Genomic DNA, 11,869 nt, shown 5'->3' on the forward strand with positions numbered 1-11,869 from the left:
TGTGGTGTGTGACAGCCACCATCCAAGATGGCCCCCCAGTGCTCCTGGCTTGAAGGAGGCTGGTGGTGGAGCAGGTGGATAAGCTTTCCAGGTAGACCTAGGTGCAAATCCTGACCTTGCCACTTACCAACCACATGGTACTGGGCACGTTTTCCAAAGTCTCGAAGTTTCCTGAGTCTCAAAGTTTCCTTATCGGTAGAGTGGAGGTAAAAATATTTAGCAAGTTGAATTGTGATGAAGATTAAAGTATTGGAAAGTAGTAGGTGCTTAATAAATTTTAGTTTTCTCTGCTTAGTCCAGATTTCTTCTGGCTACACTGTGCAATTTCTCTTAATAGAAACACTTCAGCTCCTTCAAGCCTGGGGAATAACACTCTCATTTTTGATGAGATAGGTTAATGGCAGAAAAGAAGAGTTCCTGCCTGTGAAATGCAGCCACAGTTTGAGTTCCTATGAAAGGCTCCTTGATTCTAGCATGAGCATATGCTGCTGAGACTTGCTCATGGCAGAAGTCACCTGGAAGCCAGGCACCCAGCTGTGTGGACCATTAGTTAGCTGTGCAGCTCAGCTGTGGGATGTCCAGAGCAGAGGCTCGGCTGGCTTTGAAGCAGGTGCAGGCTTGTCATCTGTGAGGCAACAGCGAAACGCAAGCAGAGATCCAACAGGTTGGCTATCCCTTACAGGTCCTGGGAGCCCCGTGAATACCAGTATTAATTATCTGTGCGGGATTCCCTGGTGGCTCAGTGGTTGAGAGTCCACCTGCCGATGCAGGGGACACGGGTTCGTGCCCCGGTCCAGGAAGATCCCACATGCCGCGGAGTGGCTGGGCCCGTGAGCCATGGCCGCTGAGCCTGCGCGTCCGGAGCCTGTGCTCCGCAGCAGGAGAGGCCACAACAGTGAGAGGCCCACATACCGCAAAAATAAATAAATATATAAATATTTTTAAAATAAAATAAATAAATAAATATCTGTGCATTTGCATGGATTATTTCCCAAGGAGAATACAGAGAGCCCACCTGGTCTGCACTTGGGGGCCCAGGAGGGTCTGTGAGGAAGCCTTCAAGCTGTGCTGGCCGTAGGATGGGCAGGCAGGTCTGGAGGGCCTTGGGAGTTGACAGATCTGCTGAGGTTTGCTGTTTCTCCCTTCCTGGGTGGTGAAGGAGCAGGGGAGGCTGCCGGCGAACCTGCAGCGACCCAGGCCTGGGCTCGACTTGCCTGTGGCACAGGGCGTGGGATGTGGAGGCTGTCACTGGATGCAGCCTGGGGTGGACTTTGGGCCAGAGCCAAGGTAAGAGTCTGAGTCCAGTGTGTAAGTCAAATGAGAATAGATGAGGCGTTAAACAAGCAAGCAGGTTGGGGATTTCAGAGAACTGACTGTCACAGTGGGTGGAGGGTATATGAGCTTGGAGGAGTTGAGCCAGAATTGAGGGATGAGCTTACTGCTTTTCCACGGGGTGTCTGTGACCACTGGCATGATTGGGCATGGCCAGTTAAGGGACCAACATGAGACAGTGTTATTCTTTTTGACTGAAAAAAATTTTCACATATTGAGTTATGGGGAAGTCATTCTGGCTTACACATGATTTAACTTGAACTTTAGGCCAACCAGAACAGCCTGTTTATGGCCTATTAAGCCTGCATTATACATCTGCTTTACCCATTAAAGAAAAGAATGCATTTAAAAAATAAAAATGGAGTAACTGTGGTTCATTTAATATAGAGTTGAGAGGCCATTGTGGACATGGTTTCAGGCACGTTCCTGTATCACTGAGAACTTGAACTTTCTGAACTGTATCAGATTCAAAGATGCCACCAGCCGTTCTCAAAACAGTATCTGTTAGAAGATGCCAACTGCAACCTTATGGTCTCAAGGTCTCCCCTTGTAACTATGTGAACATTTCAGACCCCAATCAATCCTTGCTTAACAAGCACCCTTACTTCTTGCCCCTCCAATTATAATTCTTGACAAGCAACTTAGGTATTGATAATTTTGTAGGTTTTACCTTTATAAGTCTTCCCCATTTTGTAGTCTGGCAGAACACAGTTCAAGTGCTTCTTGAATCTGAGTCTCCCAGGCTATATTCCTCAGTTTGGCTCAAATAAAACTCTTCTATTTCTATCATAAATTGGTATTGATTATTTTGGTGGACAATTTTTATGTTTCTAATGTGATTCCTGACACATGGTGGCTACACACCAAATTCTGTTGAATAAATGGGGTCAAAAAATAAAGGCCAGCTTTACATTTCTCCTCAGACCCGGTGAAGGGGATTTGTGCGAAACTCTTAAGCCTCCTGGTCTCTTCAGGCATAAAGAAGTTCAAGAGATTACTTTTATTCTCTATGAACTGGAAGCTGTCATGAATCTGTCTAGATAAAATATTAATCCAATATATCTCTGGTCCTCACCAAGAATAAGTTCTACCTCTGAATTCTAAGGAGGGCCAGAGCTTTCCTGGAATGTGCTCGAAGCAGTTATGAGATGGATTTAGGAAAAGCAGAGTGAGGGAGATGCAATTTCGCAAATGCTTTCCATGTGCTGCCCTGGGGGCTGTAAATGACTGTGGTGGGATCTATGGTCTCCATCATTGGAAGGTTGCCATGCAGACTCCTAGGGCAGAATAACCACCAGCTTTTGTTGTCGGAGTGGTGCCAGATCACACAACTGACATATGGGGATTTTGCTTTTTGAGTAAAAGCTCCCAGTTTCTTTACAAGATCTGCTTTGGCTAAAAGGTTTGCACAAAGCGACCCGGTCAGAGTCCAGTGCACAGTTTTGTAGAGAGAGCTATGCCCACAGCTTTCTCTTCCTGAACTTTTGCAAGCTGTTTTGATGTATTTGCTTGTTTGTTTGTTTTTAACCAAATCTGAATTACAAAATAAAACCATCTCATGTTATTTCATTAGATTTGATTCATCCCTCCAGCCTGCCGAATATTTTCTGATCCTAATTATGCAATCAAATATATTCGACATTTATTGAGTAGCTACTCTATGCCAGGTGCTGTATATATTGCCTTTAATTTTCATAACAAGCCTCAAGGTAAATATTATTAACATTCCCATTTTAAAGGTTATGAAAGAAAGGCTCATCAATGACTTGCCCAAGATGACACCTTAATAGGTGGGCAGAGGTAGAATTTGAAACCAGCATCTTTTCACTCCTACTCCATGCCTCGTTCGGTTTTGATATACTGCATCCCATGCATGGTCCTGATTGTGATCTACTATGTTAGCAACTTTGATGAGGATGCTATTTAGGTCTTTACCCAAGTCACTAGTGAAGATAATGAGCCTATGGCCAGGGCCTGGGTCCAAGCACAAGCCTTGCCACTCAGAAACTCCCTCTGGGTCACCTTCTTGACTTAAGGGCAAATGTTCTAAATTTCCCTGGTGTTTTTCTGTTATAGATTTCTCCATGCCGACAAGAAGGGTATCATGGCACTTCCGGTAAGGCCTTGCCCAAACAGAGGTACCTATGCTACCTACCTTCCTTATCTATTTCTCCCATCTAATTCTTTATTATTAAAGAAGGAAATTAGATTTGTCCACCATGACTTGTTGCTCAAAGAAACCACGCTGGAACCTAGGGTCATGGTTTTCTCTACCAGGTTTACATTCCCTGGCCTCCTTTCTCACCTCCTCTCTCTTCCTGCTGCCTTTATCTTGTTTTACTAAGGATTTGAAAGTGTCTTATACAGAAAACATACATTGTAACGATAGAGCACAAATAAGCAAGATAAAGCAGGACCAAGGAGTTCTAAATCAGAATAGAAAGACTGACCAAAGGCAGAAAATAGAATGCAATTGTGCAGACTGTAAAGGTTTTCATAGTTGACATGTAGAGCCTAAAGCTATTTCCTAGGAGCTTACAGTAAAATTTGAGACAGTACACTACATAATTCTTATCGAAATTGAAAAAACATTCACGCTGGTTACTAGCAGGAAAAAAGCTTTGTCTACTATTTAGTTCTACAAGAAAATGTTCACATCCTGTTTTATTAAGAGTGCTAAAATCAAATCTATATGATCACAATCAACCCTTCCCAGAATCTTGCTTTGAATTGACCTCATCCTGACCTGTCAGAGACTTGCAAAATCCGCTTTCTCCCTCTTTACAAAAAATGGAATTAATTCAACTCTGGTTTCTAGTACTTTCAACAAGCTTACAAGTCCCCACAGAGGCTTCCAGTGCAACTTAATTAAAATCAAGGGATATTTCCTAGGAGAAAAAAAGAGATAGACTCTTTATACTGAAAAGGATTGTATGGATGGGATATGCATTCATTTGACAAATTTAAGCACCTACTGTACGTGGAATTCAAGGATAAGCTTAAACTTAAATCAGACTTTGCAAGTATTAAAAGAAGCGATGTTACTATATTTCATAGAGAAAATAATTTTGTTGAAGGAAGTATTTGGAGAATCCAAGTGTTGGATTCTCAGCAAATGAGAAAGAGAAAGTCAGGGAATATCTGCACTCTTGTGATATGAAAAAAGGAGCACCATCAGGGGATTAGGCAAGTAAAACAAAGGTCTTACTTTAAAAAAATACCATATAATTTCACTCATATTTGGAATATAAATAAAAACAAAAAAATATATACGAACAAACCAAACAAAAACACATAGATACAGAGAACAGAGTAGTGGTAACCAGAGGGGAAGGGAGTGGGGGGAGAACAAAATGGGTAAAGGGGACGAACAGAATGGTGATGGATGGAAATTAAACTTTTGGTGGTGAGCAGGCTGTAGAGTATACAGAAGTCAGAATATCATATCATATGCATGAAACTTTATAATGTTATAAACCAATACAGGATAATTAAAAGCAAACAAATAATAAAAATAAAACACTGCTTCTTTTCTCATTGTGAAATGTAACACATGCAAATAGTGCATAAAGTATAGTATGTAAGGATGATTTAGTGATAATTATAAAGCAAATACCAACATATCTACCACTATAGTCAAGCAAGATAATATTGTCAACACCCCAGAAGCCCCCTGGTACCCCTTCCCCATCACAAACCTCTCCATCCAAAGAGTTAATCACTGCCCTGAATTGAGTCATAATCATTTCCTTGCTTTTCTTTATCACTTTATGACCTAAATAACATCAGTTTTGCCTGTTTTTGAATTTGATATAAAGGAATCATACAGTGTGTGTTCTTTTATGCCATGAACAGCCATGTATCCTGGTGCACATGTCTTGCTAGAGAATATTCCTAGGAGTGTGGCATCTTCAAATTTACTAACACACCCAATTGTTTTTCAGAATGATGGTGTCTATTAAGACTCCCTCTCCTGGCCACCGTTCAATAGTGCAAGATGTTTTAAATTTTGCCAGTCAGGAGGACAAGCAATGTTATCTCCTTAATTTGCATTTCCTTGATGACTGGTAAGTTGAGCACTATTTCATATGCTTATTGTGCATTTGGATCTCTTCTTTTGTGAAGTACACGTTCAAGAATTTTGTCTATTTTTCTACTGGGTTAATCTCTATCTTATTGACTTGTAGGAGTTTGCTATGTATTCTGGATTCTAGTATTTTGTTGGATTTATGTGATATGAATACCTTTTCCCTCTCTGTGCCTTACCTTTTTATTCTCTTTATAATTATTTTGGTGTAGTCCAACATATCAAGCTTTTCCTCTGTTACTACTCTTTTTCTTCTTTTTTTATTAACCTTTTACCATTTGAAAGAATCATCCTCTATCCTTTATAACCTGGCTTTCCACATGGACTTGACTTTGTGTATGGTATAAGGTAGGAATGCAATTCCATTTTTATCCATATCCATATTCACGGAGTCCAAGCTCATACTGCTCACCACACAACAGCCTAATCAACCAAGAAACAAGTTATTGGGGCAAGGAATAGCGACTTTTTTCAGAAATCCAGCAGACAAAGAAGATGGTAGACTAATGTCGCAGAGTCATCTTGCTCAGGTTTGGATGCTGGTTTCTTTTACAGAGCAAAGAGAGGGAGTGTGGAAGTAAAGTAAAAAAGCTGATAAGTTGTTGCAAATGTTTCCTGGTTCCAGCCAGACTCCTGAAGAGATGTGTTAATTTCTTCTTTCCTGCAGCCATTCACAGGTGGGCCTGGTCAGGATGTTTCCTGTGAGCTAAACAAAGGTATTTTAGCTTCAACTCAGGCATGGGAGGCAGGGTTCCAGGGGATAGGCCATTATGTATATTTTAAACTGTAGGCAACATCACTTTAGTGATTAACTGGTAGCAAAAGCAATAGAATGCAAAGGTTAAAGTACAGGAAAAAAAATCTAATATGGAGTCAGATTTGTTCTTCCCTGTTACATAAAGACTGACCTTGCTCCGTTATTCTGCAGTGCCACTTCTATCATGTGTCTCGGCCTATATATTAATAGATTTATTCCAGGGCTCTTTACTTTGTTTCGTTGATCTATTTATCTATCCCTGAACTAAGCCACATTTTCTTAATTACTGTAACTTTAAAATGAGACTTGATTTCTTGTAGACCAAAATGTCTACCCCATTCTTGCAATTTCTATAAAAAAATCTTAGAACCATCTTGTTGAATCCACAGAAAAGTTAGGATTTTGATTGGAATTATAAAAATCTGTACATAAATTTGGGGAAAAATTTACATTTTAACAATATTGAGTCTTTGATTCTATGATCGTAATATGCTACTCAATTTATCTAGGCCTGTTTTAATTTATTTCAGTAACATTTATAAATTTCTCTGTAAGTTCTTTTTATTTATTTATTTATTATTATTATTATTTTTTTGGCTGTGTTGTGTCTTCGTTGCTGCATGTGGGTTTTCTCTAGTTGTGTCGACAGGCTTCTTAACATGGTGGCTTCTCTTGTTGCAGAGCATGGGCTCTAGGTGCGCAGGCTTCAGTAGTTGTGGTGTGTGGGCTCAGTAGCTGTGGCTCACGGGACCTAGAGTGCAGGCTCAGTAGTTGTGGCGCACGGGCTTAGCTGCTCCACGGCATATGGGATCTTCTTGGACCAGGGCTTGAACCCATGTCTCTGCATTGACAGGAAGATTCTTAACCACTGCACCACCAGGGAAGCCCAATAAATTTCTCTGTAAGTTCTTGAACACATTTTATTAGATTTTTTTCAAGATACTTCATATTTTTTAAGTAAGTGAACACAGAAAGTTCTGTTCCCCAGTGTCCTTTGCACCTGGGACAGATTTACGTGACCTATGCTCCACCAACCAGGTTCACCCACATGAGATTTCAGTTTAGAAGTGAGCAACTTGAGGAAGGCGGCCCCCTGTGGGAAACCCTTCACGGGTTAGGACTCTGACAGAATTATTCAGCTTTGAAGGGCAGTCACAAGGTTGAGTTCCAGAGCAGAGAAGGCATCAGTTGGGGCAGCAGTGGTTGAATTCCTCTCCTTTTCAGGGCATTTCTGCTGCATGATTTTAAACCATTGTTCCTAGAAGCTTAGCATCAACATGAGCTACCCAATTGCTGGAGTCAGTTCCATTGTTTGCAACTAACGATGCTGATCCTATTGTAAACGGAATATTTTTTTAAATGTCATTTCTAGAATTTTCTTGTTAATATGTAGAAATATAGCTCACTCTTATATATTGACTTTTTTAAATGTGGCAACCCTGATAAATTTTTTTATCAATTTCAGTAGATTTCTTTTAGATTTTAAATAAATATATGCATTATCTTCATATAATGATAAGTTTGTTCCTTCCTTTCCAATATTTATACTCTCTCTCTCCTTCCTCTCATCTTCTTCCTTTCTCTTCCCTTCCTCCCTTTTCTCCTTTTTCTTTAAAAAATATATAGAATTTGCATTTGGAATAAGCTGGGCTTGTATTCTGTGTGGGAAGTTCTTTACTACCTGATTTCAATTTTTTAGATGATTTTCACCTGATTCAAAGTTTTTATTTCTCCTTGTCAGTTTTGATAAATTGCATTTCTCTATAAATTTGTCTATTTCATATAAATTTTTAAAGTTTTTGCCCTAAAATTGTTTATAATAATACTATATTTTAATATCTGCAAAATCTGTAGTAGTATTTCTTTATATTTCTCTCATTGATTATTTGTACCTTCTCTCTCTTTCTTAATTGAATATAATTGACATATTAGTTTAGGCGTACTACATAATAACTCAATATTTATATAGACTGTGAAATTATCACCACAATAATTCTAGTCAACATTCATCACCACACCACACCACACAGTTACAATTTTTTTTCCTTGTGATGAGAACTTTTAAGATCTACTCTCTTAACAACTTTCAAATATGTAATACAATATTATTAACTATAGTCACCAAGCTGTACATTATATCTCCATGACACATTTATTTTAGAACTGGAAGTTTGTACCTTTGAACCCTCTTTCCCATTTATCCCATGCCCCGCCCCCTGCCCCCACAATCACCAATCTGTTCTCTGCATCTAAGGGTTCAGTTTTTTTTTTTTTTAGGTTACACATATAAATGAAATCATATGTTTTTGTCTTTCTCTGTCTGACTTATTTCACTTAGCATAATGTCCTCAAGGTACATTTGTGTTGCTGCAAATGAGAGATTTCTCTCTTTTGTAAAATTCTCTCTTTTACTTTACGAATCTTGCTAAGAATTTGTTAGTTTTCTTAATTTTACAAAGAACGTTTCTGTTGTATGTTTGTTTTCTTATTTTTTAATTTTTATTGTCTCATTTAAAAATTTCATTGCATTCATTTTGCTGTTTGAATGTTTAGCTCTTTAATTTTTTAACTTCCCTTCTTTTCTATTATGCACACTGAAAAGATAAATTTTCCTTTGAGTCTTTCTTTAGCTGCATCTCAAATTTGATATGCTATAGTTTGTTAATTTTTAGTGTAAAATGTTTTCTAAGTTCTCTTATAATTTCTTCCTTGACTCATGAGTTATGTAAAGTGTTTATGATTTCCAAAATATAGATATGTTCTAGTTATATTTTTAGCTTTATTTCATTGTGGTCAGGGAATATGCTCTGAATGAGTGCAAACCTCTGAAATATATTGGTCATACACTATGGACCTATTTTGGTCAATTTATAAAAACATTCTATGTAGTCTTGAAAATAGTATGTATTCTGCATTTGTCAGATAGAGCATGTATACATCTATTAGGTCAGGATTGTTAACTTGTTAAAATTTTGTATATGGCTAGAAATCATTTTTTTGCTTCTACAAATTACTAACAGAATTATGTTACAATCTGTTCCCATATTTTGGATTTATTTATCCTTGTATTATAAATTTTTGATTTATACATTTTGAGGTGACATTATTGGTGAATAGGATTTTATAATTGTTATATTTCCTGGTAAATTAATGCTTTATCATTAAAAATGATCTTTTTATCATTAATAAGGCTTTTTGCTCTAAAGCTATTTTAACTGATATTAACGTAGTTATATTTCTTTTGGTTAATATTTGCATTGTGTATCTTTCTATTTCCTTAATTTCAACCTTTTTCTGTCCTCATTTAAGCAAGGTCAATCCCCTGGTTTCTCAATTTTTAATTGTTTAGCTGAGACATTTAATACATTTATATTTAATATGATTACTGACTTACTCGGGTTTAAGTCTACCAGTATACATTCAGTACTTTCTATTTGTCCCGCTTATTCTATATTCCTTGTCTCTTCTTTCTTGCTGGTTTTAATTGGGGGTTGCTCTTTTTTTTTTTTTGGTAATTTCCTTTTAATTCCAATAGTTTGGAAGCTTCTTTTCTTTTAGTGGTGACCCTAGAAATTAAACATGCATATTTAACAGACCTATGGAGTTAATCAAATTTTATACCCTCCTTCTGGATCACACAGGGACATTAGAGCACTTACTTCATTTACACCTCTAATAATTCCTAGATTATTGGTTTCATTCTATTTTTAAAATCCTACAAACCATTGATATTGTTTTATACAGTCCACGTCCATTTCGAATTACCCACAGATCTACCATTTCTTAGTTCTTCCTTCCATCTGGTACCTCAGACTTCCACCTGTACTTAAAGTACATCCATAGAATTTCATTCTAATCAGATTTTGGTGAACTCTCTCAGTGTCGGTTTGTTTGGAGAAAATGTCAATTTTAATCTCATTTTAAAAATTATTTTTATAGGTTTGAGAAGGGAAGTTTACATTCTCTCAGCACATTGAAGATAACGCTTTCCTGCCTCCTGACACTCCCACAGAAGATCTTCAGCAGTCAGCTGGTGATCTAATTAAATTGCTCCTTTGAAAGGAAACTACTTTTTTTCACTTGCTGCTTTTTTTTTTTTTTTTTTGCGGTACGCGGGCCTCTCACTGTTGTGGCCTCTCCCGTGCAGAGCACAGGCTCCGGACACGCAGGCTCAGCAGCCATGGCTCATGGGCCCAGCTGCTCTGCAGCATGTGGGATCTTCCCGGACCGGGGCACGAACCCGTGTGCCCTGCATCGGCAGGTGGACTCTCAACCACTGCGCCACCAGGGAAGACCCTGCTTTTAAGATTTATTCTTTGCATGCAAAACTGTATGCACTTTCACTATGGTGTATTGGATGGGATTTCTTTATGCTTATCCTACTTGGGAATCATAATTTCAGATCTGTGAATTGGTATTTTTCCATCAGTTCTGGAAGACTCTCAACCATTATCTAACCAAATATTGCCTCTGCCCCATCCATTCCTTCTTCCTTCTAGCACTCAGATTAAACATATATTAGAACGTCTCACTCTGTCCTTCAATCTCTTAACCTCACTTCCATGTTTTCTATTATTTTACCTGTCTGTGCTGCATATGACTTTTTTGCTGGCCTCTCTTTTAGCTCTCTCTTTTCATCTATTGTCTAATTGGCTTTTAAACCTGTCTGGTAGGTCATTAATATTCTGCAATAGGGAACTGCATTTTTCAGTTTTAGAAGTTCTATTTGATTCATTTTGTAATCTTCTACATCATTGCATTCTTCCCTGCAGTTATTTTCACATTTGTCTCTATTTAAACAAAATAAGCCTCTTTAAAAGCAAAAACAAAAATGCCTCTGATGATTCTAATATCTGAAGTCCTCATAATTCTCTGTCTGTTAACTCTTGTTTTTTGCTGGCTCTCACTTATAGTGCTTTGCTTCCTTGTGTACTTAGTAAAGTTGATCTTACTGTATACTACCTATCACTGTCCTGGAAATATTACTTGTGGTGTTCTTTTAGGTCTAGGATAAAAGATCCTTCCTGTAGGAAGAATTTGTGTTTCCTTCTGTAAAACATCTAAGGAGGCATTTCCAGGCTAGTGCCACTAGGTGATGTGATGAGAATTTAGACTATAAATCCATTACAGGGCTAGATTTTGGTTTCAATTTTGCAAGGATGAGTTTGGGGTTTTGTTTTAAATCCCTTCCTGGCTGTATTTTATGCTAAGGTAACTTTCTTTGAAGTCTCTTGTGCAGAGAGTGAGTTTCCTTCTGACTCAACCTTACCCTAATGTGTAGTTCCTTTAGGATTCGAGGATAAAATGATAGGGGTCTCCTTTGACAGTCACTGGACTTTGATCTCTATCCCCAGCACCACAAGACCATCAAAACCAAGTTCAAATTTTACGAGATCAGCAAGTGACTCCAAGGTAAAAGCAGCTTCTACGTGCTCTATTCCTGCTTAAGCCATCTGGATTCACATTTTCCCTTACAATTTAGTCTCGTAATTTCTTACAATCTTAATACATAAGTCAGAATAAACTAATGCATGCTGCAGTACAAAGCCCCCTAATATCAGTGACTTAAAACAACACAGATGTATTCTTGATTACATCTCTGTGTCAAGTTTGCAGTGGTGTGTTCCACACTTTCCTTTGTCACGGATCCATGCGGGCTGACAGAGGCATGATCGTCTGCAATGTTGTTGGCT

The 11,869-nt window shown here is 38.2% G+C and overlaps 1 protein-coding gene across 1 annotated transcript in view; it reads left to right on the forward strand.

The window, feature by feature from the left end:
* MTNR1B (melatonin receptor 1B) overlaps window positions 1-11,581 on the forward strand; it is a gene marked incomplete at its 3' end in the record, with an annotated part of 45,821 nt that extends 34,240 nt beyond the window's left edge. Inside the window, 3 exon segments of the mRNA XM_081240704.1 lie at window positions 1,160-1,287; window positions 3,409-3,448; window positions 11,531-11,581. Of these exon segments, the coding sequence (XP_081096830.1) occupies window positions 1,160-1,287; window positions 3,409-3,448; window positions 11,531-11,581 (219 nt within the window).
* Window positions 11,582-11,869: the final 288 nt, after the last annotated feature.

The sequence above is a fragment of the Mesoplodon bidens genome (assembly GCF_964165515.1).
Source record: "Mesoplodon bidens genome assembly, chromosome: 7".
NCBI lineage: Eukaryota > Metazoa > Chordata > Mammalia > Artiodactyla > Ziphiidae > Mesoplodon > Mesoplodon bidens.